Genomic DNA, 12,655 nt, shown 5'->3' with positions numbered 1-12,655 from the left:
CAGCAGCTTGATGTTGCAATTCTATACTTACTTGCCTGGGATTAAATCCCACTAAATTCAGTGGAGCTTACTTCTGATTAGACACAGACAGGTACAGCATTGCAAAAAATACAAAAGTCAAAACTCCATTTCTGCTCAAGATTGCCAGGTGACCAGAAAAAGAACAGTTGGCTGTATTCACACCATACATTTAAAGCACATTTAAAGCACCTCAACAGAATCCTGAAAACTGTAGTTTGCTAAGGGTGCTAGAGACTGCAGCTCTCTGGGGCAAACTACAGTTCCCAGGGTTCAGGGTGTGTGTGAGTGTGTGGGTGTGCTTTAATTGTATGGGACATATGCAGCTTAGCCAGCTCCTCTGCCTTTAACAAAGGTTTGATGTGCAGACATTATAATTTGTTAATTGATGATCTAACTGCTGCTACCTCTATCCTATATCCCCCTCCCCATTGCTTAGCTGTCAGAAGACTTATCTACTATTGCAACATATGAAAAAAAAAGCTACCTTCAGCAGGTGGAAAGAAGAGAATAAACACTTAGATAGTGGGGGTCTGTACCTGGAATTGTTTGCATGAGGTTCCCATCCCAGCAGACTCTGATGGAGCCTTTTCCCACCCTCTTCCCCCCTTTTAGTTTTGATTACAGTGGTACCTTGGGTTACATCCGCTTCAGGTTACATACGCTTCAGGTTACAGACTCCGCTAACCCAGTAATAGTGCTTCAGGTTAAGAACTTTGCTTCAGCATGAGAACAGAAATTGTGCTCTGATGGCACGGCGGCAGCGGGAGGCTCCATTAGCTAAAATGGTGCTTCAGGTTAAGAACGGACCTCCGGAACAAATTAAGTACTTACCCTGGGGTACCACTGTATATTCACTTTAACTGTAATAATAATAGTAATAATTAATACCCTTTTTTAAAAAAAGTACTTATACCCCCACAAAGGACAGCTACAGGACCAAGCCTAACACTTGGCAACACCATTTCTACCAAAGAACCAAAGCAAAATCTAAGCACAGAATGAGCAAGGCTGTTGGATGCATTACATCCATTACATTATTATACCACCCCTGGAATAATGGTTTAATCTCACAGCAGTCTGCCTCCCCCCCTTCTCCCCAAGGAAGCCATTTATAATCTGGGCTAGGTGATAAATACATTATATAACACATGGTACTTTGCTGGATGGATGACAGTTCGCCATATATGGGCAAAGGTCTGAACGCCCTCTTGTGGCCAGACGGTTATTGTCATGCCTGTGTTGATGTCCCACTGTGTAGAAATTCTCAAAGCCTGTTTTCAACGTTTAAAAGGTGTTCCGTACCAGAATAGTTATTCAGCGTCAGAACGCTTCTGTAAATATTTTGTTAAAATAAAATACCAAAAATATTCTAAAATCTTCCTTTAAAAGTATCTGCTTTATATATGGGTGTGTATATATATACATGCACACATCACATACATATGCACATAGGTATATCTTGTCTATTAAATCTTGTGACAGCCACAGGAAGATGCTCTGCGCATTTTCTCTGAGTAATTGGACATTATGCTCTTGTCAACAGACAATGGAGACTTCAGACTGAATTGCAGAAAAGAGACTATCCCAAGGTTTTGAGCTTCCCCACCTCTAGGTATGGCCTAATTCCCTCAATCAGAATGAAATATTACAGGTGCTATGATGAACTAAATCTGGTGTTCTGCTTTATGCTTGTTTCGGATCACTGTCTCAGGGACTGAATTGGTCTGTTGCTGTACAGTGCTGTTTCCTATAAAAACAGTGAGTAATCTATAGTGACTGTGGTGTTTCACACATACACAAACGTACAGGCACACACACATATACATACTTTGCAACCTCCATTCTCGTAGCAGCGATTAAACAGAAGGGTGAATTCCCTGTGGAAATTATTTTTATGGGTTTCTTAAGTGACTGACAGGAGAGTCAATGACAGATCAGGCTTGGATAGGTTGCTGTACTATCTCAGAGATAATACTAAATATACTTTGCCAAAATTCTCCCCAGCATTTTTAAAGCTAGTTTTATTCTATGCTGTGGAATCACTGTTTGAAACACATGTCTAAATAATGCACAGAGTCTTTGCTATCTGCCGGGAAACTTCAGATTTTACATGAATTCTACTGATCTGCCTATGTCCATACCCAAAATAGCACGTTTGCTTGAAAATCAAAGCACACTATGGAACCTATTTGTCAAAGCTCTCACCCATGTTTGGTCTTGCCTGGCAGCCTCATACATTCATTGAACAGGAGAAGGGATAAGATGGGGCCTCTTGAGTTTACCTGGGGAATTGCTGGGAGAGGATGAGTATTCAGCCTTTCAGCAACCCTGAGATGTTTTTACCAAGAATAACTGTGGAACCTCTCAAATCAAGAGTGACTTTATAAACACCTGCCAGTTCTTGCAGACAAGTCACCAAGGCTTCATGGTTCAGAGAACTGAAAGCAAGAGACTGGTCTAAAAGAGAGAGTGCAACTGTATGCATGTCTTGCTTGTGGGCTTCCTATAAGCATCTTGTAGGCCACTGCGAGAACAGAAGGTTGGACTGCACAGGCCTTAGTCTGATCTAGCAGGGCAGGTGGGCACCATCAACCAAACCCACAAGCCATGTTTGGGCCCAGATCTAAAATCCGAACAATAACCTGGTGAGCTCTAATTCCAACACAACCTCCCCCAAGAAGGAAAGTTGGAGAGAAGACATGAAATGGCTGCTGAATTTATATAATGATACGGCTTTTTGAACAAGACAGTGGATACATGGATCCACTATCCATTTGAGGCTGCCTGGCACTTACTTGTAGAAATGCATTGTTCACCCCAACCAGTAGGAGGGAAATTCTGGAACTGGTTCATAAGTGGCTGTTCAGAGAGCCCTCTAAGTGCACCAGTTGAAACTAATTGGTTAAAAACAAGGCAAAGCTGATACCTCAAATACTAATACTGTAATTAAGCAGCTCCCAGGCAAGCCATATACAAGCAATTTTGCCCAAAAAGTGGGTGGTAGGTTCATCACAGAAGGCAGATGTTGGCTCATTTGCTAATGCTGTATACTAATTAATGTTCATATATGCCAGCCATGTTGGGCTATACATAAATAATTAGCTGGCTAGAAATATAAGGAGCTTACACAAAGGGACCACAAGAAGTTAAAGGCCTCTTACCAATCCTCCAAACTTTCAAACAGGCATGGTTGGGAGCAGGGGTGAAAGAGAGTCCATACATTGCTAACAGGGGCCATTGAACGGTTAGAACCTATGTTGTCACAAGGTCATAGTTTGACCTTGACAATAGTGTCTTCTCAACACACCCTCAGTCACTGGATAGGGAACAAATTCAATTCACATTTAAAGGCAAACCTGCAGAATCTGCTCTTTTCAAAACAATATGTGATCCAAAATACAGCTGTCCTTCAAAAATTCACACTTCTCTGAATTTTGCAGGGAATTCTCCTGCTGTATAAAAGGTAAAGGTAAAGGTACCCCTGCCCGTACGGGCCAGTCTTGACAGACTCTAGGGTTGTGCGCCCATCTCACTCAAGAGGCCGGGGGCCAGCGCTGTCCGGAGACACTTCCGGGTCACGTGGCCAGCGTGACATTGCTGCTCTGGCGAGCCAGAGCCGCACACGGAAACGCCGTTTACCCTCCCGCTAGTAAGCGGTCCCTATTTATCTACTTGCACCCGGGAGTGCTTTCGAACTGCTAGGTTGGCAGGCGCTGGGACCGAACAACGGGAGCGCACCCCGCCGCAGGGATTCGAACCGCCGACCTTTCAATCGCAAGCCCTAGGCGCTGAGGCTTTTACCCACAGCGCCACCCGCATCCCTTGTCCTGCTGTATACAAAATGCATATACTAGGGTAAATTGTTCATTAAAATATATTCATGGAAATAACATTATATTAGGAGAAATTGCATGCAAAATATGAGGAATTTGCACTAAAATGCTGCTGAATTTTCATGAGAACTTTTTTTAAAAGCCACAAATGATATGGAAATGTGGAGAATGTAACAAGACTGTGAAAAATAAAAAGCTGGGAACAACCAACATGGTCAGATTCACCCATCCCTATCATTGGAGCACATGTTCACAACTTAATGTTCTGTCACATACCTGTATGTCAGTCCATTTATTATATGGAATAATTCACAATTCTCACAAAAGCCAGAAGGTCCTGAGATTGCCCTCTAATATCAGCCTTGACCAACATGCTGAAATCCTCCAACATGTTCAGGACAAGGGCAAGAATCATTTGCACAATTTCCCCACTACTAGCAACAGCTTGTATTTGTGGAGCATTAAACTATTTCTCCCTTCTCAACAATTATCTGCATCAAAGTCTGAGACCCCCCTGATATTCAGTACAGTGGTGTACAGTGGTACCTCGGGTTACATACGCTTCAGGTTACATACGCTTCAGGTTACAGACTCCGCTAACCCAGAAATAGTACCTCAGGTTAAGAACTTCGCTTCAGGATGAGAACAGAAATCGTGTGGCGGCAGTGGGAGGCCCCATTAGCTAAAGTGATGCTTCAGGTTAAGAACAGTTTCAGGTTAAGAACGGACCTCCGGAACGAATTAAGTACTTAACCCGAGGTACCACTGTACTGAGGGAACATAGTAAGCTGCCTTATACCGAGTCAGGCCATAGGTCCATCTAGTCAGTATTGTCTATACCAGAGGCAACAGCTTACGCAGGCAATTGGGGGTGGGGGGCAACATCACATGTGTGATGTGACGTCTCAATGTCACGCGCATGATATCAGGATGTCAGGAGGAGATGTGGCTCCTCCTCCTCTAGGCACTGCCAGCAGCAGGAGGCTGCTTCAGACATTCCCCTCCGTCGGAGGAGGAGAAGGAGAAGGAGCCGGCCACCATGGTCAGCTCCACACTTTGCCTCCATACGAAGGTGGGAGGCAAAACGGTTTGGCCCCCTGGAGCTGGCACCCCTGCTTTCTACTGACTGGCCATGGCTCTCCAGAGTTCCAGGCCGAAGTTTCTTCCAGGCCCACTTGGAAATGCCAGGAATTGAAACTTCAGGCAAAGCAGATAAAAGACAATTGTGTTTTAAGTCAGAGGTGTCCGAGGACAGAGAGACATGCAAAATGGGGGCGGGGGGTGGGCTGGAGGGAAAGGGGGAAGAATGCTATGTTGACTAGGGTCAGATTCATTTTTGGACAAATGAGGCTGCAATGCAAACTGTACCCATCAAACTTGTGCAAAGCTGGTGGCTAGAATGGGCTTCCGTCTGATGTGGGCTGTGCCATGGCACAGAGGGAGGGGCCAGGGAAGTGTGCGTGGCATCTCTCTCTCTCTCTCTCTTGATTTCTATGAGGAAGTTCAGCTCTGTTTCCTTTCCCTCTCTCTGCACAATTTGAAACAGGAAGCTGAGTGAGCAGCTGCTTCTGCTTCTGAGCACTACACACAGACAGCTCTGGGATCTCCACACAAGTTGCCGGTTGGGTGGTTATCGTTATTTTTAAATTAACATTTGTTTTCATTTCGTTTCGGGACGGGCTCCTTCCCTCGCGAGTCAAGGCATGGATCAGTGCTGGTACCACGGAACCATCACCCGCTCAAGAGCTGAGGACCTGCTCTCTAAAGTAGGCAAGGATGGAAGCTTCCTTGTGCGGGCCAGTGAGTCCATCCCCTCAGCATACGCCCTGTGCTTGCTGTAAGTATGGCTTGTGCCTCCACTGTACTCAGCGGCTCCTCTCCTCCTTCTGCAGCAAGCCGTGCATGGAGCTAAAGTATGGTCTGATCTCTCTGTATGTGACAGGTGATGCCTGTGCTCAACTGGAGGCAGCAAAAGAACTTGGGTGTATGGCTGGCATGACAGAATAAGCTACATGAGAAGAGTTGCTACACAGGAGCAGATTTAAAGAGAGACAGTGGCTAAAGTGCAATTTCTTAAACAATTATGTAGGTAGTAGTAAGGTTTCATCTTGTTGCACCTATGGTTTGCTTTGTTTTGGTTTTTTTTAAAAAAAAGGTTTCCATTAATTCACTGAGGCTGCAGTCCTTTACAGTAAGCGCCATTGAACTGAATGAAATTTACTTCTGAGTAGGCGTGTACAGGACTGGACTGATAATTTGGAGTCTACCAGTTCATTCTCTCCCTCTCTGTTTCTCTAGTTGATATAACCATAACAGGTGTGTTGGTTTTTTTTGCATACTACAAACATGCTGGTTTTCTGAATAACTCCTCAGACATATTTAGGGGATGTACGTAGTCTTGGGGGCTACTGCAGTGCAGAGGCATAGCGTGAGGGGTGCTGTGGGTGCTGCGGCCCCGGGCATAATTTTGAGAGGGGGCGCCTTGGCTGCGGCACTTGTGCCTGGTGCAGCTCTGCCCCCGGGTCAGGCCTGACCGGATAGCGCACAGCAGTAGGAGATTGGGCAGCAGCTTCCTCACCTGTCTCCTACCCTGAACTGTGGCAGTGTGGGCATACGCTCCACTGCTGCTGCAGTGTACAACTGGGAAGGGGAAATCTGTTTACCTCATGATCATCCATAAAAACATAAGAAGAGCCTGCAAGCTGAGGCCAATGGCCCATCTAGGCCAGCATCCTGTTCTTACAGTGACCAGCCAGATGCCTGCGAGAAGCCCGCAAGCAGGACCTGAATGCGATCCATTTATTTGTCACATCAACACCATGCATTTGAAGTATTCTTTTGCCGCTTTAAAAAGCTGCGGCTTTCCCCAAAGAAGACTGGAACTATCGTTTGTTAAGGGTGCTGAGAGTTGTTAGGAGACTCCTTGCAGTGCTACAATTCTCACCACCCTTAACAAACTACAGTTCCCTGGATTCTTGGGGGGAGGGAGCCAAGTCTATTAAAGAGGAATGAATGCATTAAACGAATGTTTTGGATATGACCCTACTGTGGGACTGGGAGATCAGCTATATGGACTGTGCAACTGACTGTTGCTGTCAGGAATGCAAAGTAGTTGAGACCAGCAAAGGCTGAAGCATGGAGATGAATCACAGGCACTTCCAATTAGAGTTGCAGAGACAGAAACTTCCCAAGCCAAGTTTGTGGTTGCAGAGGTAAAACATGGCTTAGCATGAATGGGACATTTGGCAAAATTCAGGGAGTTTGAATTAAGAATTTCTTGGACCTTGGAAACTGGAAGGTAGCGTCTCAGAAGTTTGGAGAGAAATCCCCAATCGTAAAGAAATATGAATATTATTTGATGGTATAGACTGACGGCTCATCAGCTGCTCCGTGAAGGGCCTGTTTGCAGTCACCTAGATGACCCAGCTTTGATCTCTCCTATTCTTTTCATATCCTTAATTCAGCAGCTACTCACAGCAAAGAACATGCATCCATTTCTCTTGGTCAGTTTCTGAGCTGGAATTCAGCTGGACTGGAAACCATTTAGAAGTGAGTCTACCCTGTTGCTTTGGGAATCTTGAGATCAGTCAGTAGATTTGTTCCCTGCTGCAGATGCCTATTGGCTTCCACTATGCTCTGCTATGTAAAACAAATATTAGAAAAATACCACAAGCTTTCTTTCATCTGTATGAAACACAACACTGTGGCATTGGGGAAGTGGAGAAAACATTATCTTAAATGTCAGCATAACCACATCTCCTTAGAGCTGCCACTTACAGATTGCCAAAGAAGAGGAAATGCATTACAAGAAAAAGAAGAAGAAAAAGGATGAATGAGGACACAGATTTGCATAAAATGTGCACATGCTAATTTGTGTGCATATATGCAAATTTAGAAATAATGGTTATGATAAAACTACAAATATATCTTACCACAGTGGGGGGAAATGGTGATGAGGTGTCCAGTCTACTGTCCAAGTGAGGAACTTCAAGGTTCCTGCTCTCCTTCCTTGTGGCTATTTAACTTTAAACTGCACTTGGACTGGGCACTCTTTCAAGGAGTGGAATGTCGTCTACAAAGTGGGGCCCCCCCATGCCTTCTAAAACCTACCTGCACAAATGTAGAAGCCTAAAATTATTCCTTTTTTTAAAAAAAGGAAAACTGGGCTTCTCAGGAACTTTTCTTGTGTTTTGCAGTACAGCCATAGCCATGCATTGAAACAAAAATTTCCAGTCAAGATATGAAAAAAAGAAGGCCGAAATTAGCAGCCAAAATCCATTTATAGACTCCAGAACATAAGCATATGATCTACAAATTGCTTGACGCATCAACACTTCTTGGCATGCTAACATTTAAATGTGGATATAGAGACCCTGCTTTAGGTATCTCTGTTTAAAAAACTTGATCCAATGAGCAGTATATTAGTGGGTCCTGAAATGTTAGAGGGCATATGGGGGGTTGTAAGTAATTCATTTTTTAAAAAATCCTGTAAACTAAAAGACCTATCCTATGCATGTTTCTTCAGAAGCAAGTCCCACCAAGTTCAATGGGGCTTATTTCCTAATATATGTGTTAAGAACTGCAGCTTAAACTAAACCCACAGAATCACAGGCTTTTGATGGGCTTCCTCACTTGAAATCCTTTCAATAATTTCAATCAAAACAAGGTGCTAAACACAATTTTTGGCATTCAGGGGGTACCCCCATCAGCTATATTATGAAGGGAGTACTTCTGGTAAATATAAGAATATGATTACGTCACTTTTAATAGTATAGATTTAAGATATTTCATATGTGAGGTAAATTAGATGGAGAAACTGCCCAAATGATATCCAGTGAGTATCTTGGCTGAGTGATGATTTGAACCTGGATCTCCTCCAGCCTAGTCCAGGACTCTAGCCATCTGGAGGGCACCAGGCTTAGGAAGGCCGGGAGAAGCTTTCAAGGAATCATTTTAACATAGTGTTTCAGTTGGATTGTGCAACCAGTACTGCTTACTTGTTAGTCAGGTGGTCAAGTTATATGACTTTTATCTAGATATCTAGATTTCTAAATTCTGATGTGTCAGTTGCTTAAATTCAGTTGCTTAAATTCAAGATGTGGGTGGGAGATAGCTTTGTTTGGTGATCTTTATTTAACGGCAAGTGTTAAGAATGCTTCCTGATAGCTTCACCATGAACTGCAAAATTATTTCATTGATCTGTCTAGATTAACATTGCTATGTTTCAGTTATGCCCTCTACTTTTTGATATGGGACATCAAAATATCCCGTATGACTTAAGATGCTGTGTTTGTGGTGAGGAAGCAGGAGAAAAGCTTCTTCAGCCTGCTGTTGAAGGAGCACATCAACTGAGCAAAATCAGAGGAATTAGCATTTTAGTTAGAATGACAACAAAGAAGTCACAGAAATGTGTCTATGTTTGCCTTGGCTGCTGTACAAACATAACAGCAATTTCTGGGTGATCATGTGGTCACCCATGTGGAATTGGATATATATGATCTTTTAGGTTACATCTATGATTGTGGCCAATGCTAGCCCTACTCAGAGCAGACATGTCTAAATCAGGTTCATGAATTTAAATGGGTCTACTTTGTGCAGGACTTAGTTGGATGCAAGGCATGATTTTTTATTATTATGTTATTTTATGGTGTTATTTTCATTAACATACTTGTTTTTATGCACATCTTGCCTCAATACACACATTTTTATATGCATTATTTGGTTAAACAACTGCATACTTAAATTTGGAGAAGTGGAAGTTTCAAAGGTAGCTGTGTTTCACTTTGCATATCGTTACAGAAACTGCGAATTAGGTAGGCAACTTTTATCATGATAGCAAATGAGTGACACAAATATATTCGGAACTGAACAGACTGTCTGGACATTCAGTGTTTAACAGTTTGTGACGTAAATCATGCTTCAATGCAGCAGTTCTTGTAAAAGTTCACAAGCAAAGCGTAAGCTAAAAATGTGGTTTCGTAACATACGTCAAAATAGCTTATTGATAAGAATTCAAGCAGGGATGAGACAGCTTGCTAACTAAACCCTTTCAATGGACTAGTTTGTCTAGCTAAAGTGTTCAAAGCTTAACGAAGAGAGAATAAAGGTCCTATAGTGCTTACCGTGAGGAAGAAGTAGTAATTTTCCTACCATGTTCTGAGATGGAAATAAAAATTTGAATAAAGACAGATGAGACAGATAGCTGCACTAGTATGTTCTCTGAGCTCTTCCTGTCTTTAACAGAACTGCCTGTAGCTAAATAAAAGAAGGTTGTTGTTTTAAAAATATGTATTTATAAATGCCCTTAAGATTCATTAGCCCTTTGACTACACTGCTGTCAGGAAAGAACAGAGCATGGGAGAGGGCCACATCTGAAAGTGAATAGACAGTCTAGGGCAAGGGCGGGTTTACACTTCAAACAGAACCACAGTAACTGCAAAAATATATTTGTCATGTGTGAAAATACCTTCAGAAAACTGTCTGCATCAAAGCCCACAGTCAAAAGTGAGGATCCCTCAGATATTCTAATCATGCTTGTTCAATAATTCCAGCCCCAAGCAAAGCATCCCATTAATTGTCCTTTTTGGAGGTGAGACTCCCATTACTATAGAAGTCTGGAAATTAAGCCTAAAAGCTGTTGGTTTGGGGTTTTTTTTTAATGGCTCTTTCTGATCTTTTCTACTCTTCAGATAAAACTCTATCTTTGGCACTTTCTTCCCTGAGTTAAAAAAATAATACAACAGAAAGAGAACTGAAGGGGAATCACTCGGGTGGTGTTTTGATTCTGTGTTCAGTTAAGGATCCATCGAGGAAAATAATCATTATAACAATGCAGACCAGAGGCACTGTATCAGTTTTTCAAAAGCATGAATGTATCTGAATTGACAGAGTGCAGCCACACACATTCAGTTTAAGTCTCACACATTCAGAACCTAAATAGATGTGAAATGTTGCATTTGTTGAATCACATATCTGCCAGGACTGCATATAAAGGGGGGGTGGTGGTAATAGGTCTGATTTTTACATAAAAAGTGTCCTGTGGATGAAAGGAGCTGAACCGCCACCCCCATTATATTCCTGAAATCCATTTCTCTGAATGCTTTTCTCCCCAAGTCTGGTGTTGATACTGGGAAGTATATTGCACAGGGATAAAAGTGCTTAGGGTTATGGGCCAATATAAGTCAACATCCTCTTAAAAACAACAACTCTGGAAACTGACTCATGAAAGATGATGGGAGTTGTAGTCCCAAAACATCTGGAGGGCCGAGTTTGCCTATGCCTGCTATAGTTGCATCCCTAAAACCTCACAATCCACATTTTATTATTCTTAAAGTTGCAGAAACAGCCCAAACTCTTTGGATCTGGCTGAGGCAATGCTGTTTCCACACCCATGTTGTTCTTTACACTTGGAGGTCTCTCTGTAAAGAGCAGTGGGTAGAATTAATCTTGGCCTGTGAGCAATCCAATTCCCTCCCTAGTCCTCAACTCTTCAGTCCTATTACTTGAAATATACTCGGAGTCGAGTGTGGATTTCATGCTCTTTATTCAGCTCATAGTAGTGAGGAAATGAAAGTTCCCCCAAAATATCTGCTTTATATACATTTACACAATGGGCCGCACATGATTGGCTAATTCTGGGATTCTCCTGTTGGCCAATCAGGTTGCGGATTCACTTCCACCTGGAGCTGGATTGGGTGGCTCCTGCGGACCAATCATACTACTGCATTGTTCTAGGACCAATCAGACTGCTGCATTCTGAATCCTATTGTTCTAGGACCAATCAGACTGCTGCCTTTTGGATCCTATTCAACTCAGTACATAACACCACTGATGAGCTGTTGGGGAGTAGGGATGGGGAAGAAACTGGGTTTGGTTTGAACTTCAATAAGAAGAACCTACCTAATTTGCAGTTTCTGAAACAATATGCAAACCGAAACACAGCTACCTTTTGAAACTCACACTTCTTCAAATTTCATGATGCAATTCTCCAACCAAATAATGTGTACAGAAGTGTGCATACATTAGTGAAAATAGCATATAAAATGCATTTTATTAGGGAAAAATGCCAGCAAAAACGTGCCCATTGGGAGAAATTTGCACTAAAATGCTGGCACATTTTCACGAGGACTTTAAAAATAAATTCACAGAATGATGCAGAAATATGGAGAACTGAATATAAGATTTAAAAAGAGAGAGAAATAGAGAAAATGAGATCGACAGATTGATCCACTTCTAATATGGTGTTGTGCAGGCTTCCTCAACCTCGGCCCTCCAGATGTTTTGAGACAACAATTCCCATCATCCCTGACCACTGGTCCTGCTAGCTAGGGCTCATGGGAGTTGTAGGCCAAAAACATCTGGAGGGCCGAGGTTGAGGAATCCTGGTGTAGTGGTTACAGCAACCTTTCCCAAACTTGGGTCCCTAGCTATTGTCGGACTACAACTCCTATCTTCCCTAACCACTGGTCCTGCTAGCTAGGGATGGTTGGAGTTGTAGTCCAACAACATTTGGGGACCCAAGGTTGAAAAAGGATAGGTTAGTGTATCAGACTAGGATCTGGGAGGCTAGGGTTCAAATCACCACTCAGTGATGTATCTCACTGAGTGAACTTGAGCCAGTCACTGTCTCTCAACATAATTTACCTCACAGGGCTTTTGTGAAAATAATGGGGGGGGCGTGCGTACAGGGAGAACTACTGTATATATGCCACTTTGTGTTTTTTGGGAGATAAATTTAAATGAAATGAATTATTTCTAATTCTCAGCCTAAGGTTGTAAACCTGGAAATAAGCCCCGCTGCA

At 42.8% G+C, this 12,655-nt stretch overlaps 1 protein-coding gene across 1 annotated transcript in view; it reads left to right on the top strand.

Annotated features, from left to right (window-relative positions):
* Window positions 1–5,355: 5,355 nt before the first annotated feature.
* INPP5D (inositol polyphosphate-5-phosphatase D) overlaps window positions 5,356–12,655 on the top strand; it is a 65,757-nt gene continuing 58,457 nt past the window's right edge. Inside the window, exon 1 of the mRNA XM_053389656.1 lies at window positions 5,356–5,691. Coding sequence (XP_053245631.1) covers window positions 5,558–5,691 — 134 coding nt within the window. The 5' untranslated portion in view covers window positions 5,356–5,557. The remainder of the gene's footprint in view (window positions 5,692–12,655) is intronic.

The sequence above is a fragment of the Podarcis raffonei genome, chromosome 5 (genome assembly GCF_027172205.1).
Source record: "Podarcis raffonei isolate rPodRaf1 chromosome 5, rPodRaf1.pri, whole genome shotgun sequence".
In the NCBI taxonomy this organism is placed as follows: domain Eukaryota; kingdom Metazoa; phylum Chordata; class Lepidosauria; order Squamata; family Lacertidae; genus Podarcis; species Podarcis raffonei.
Note: the sequence above shows the minus strand (reverse complement) of the source record. Positions and strands in the feature narration are given on the sequence as shown.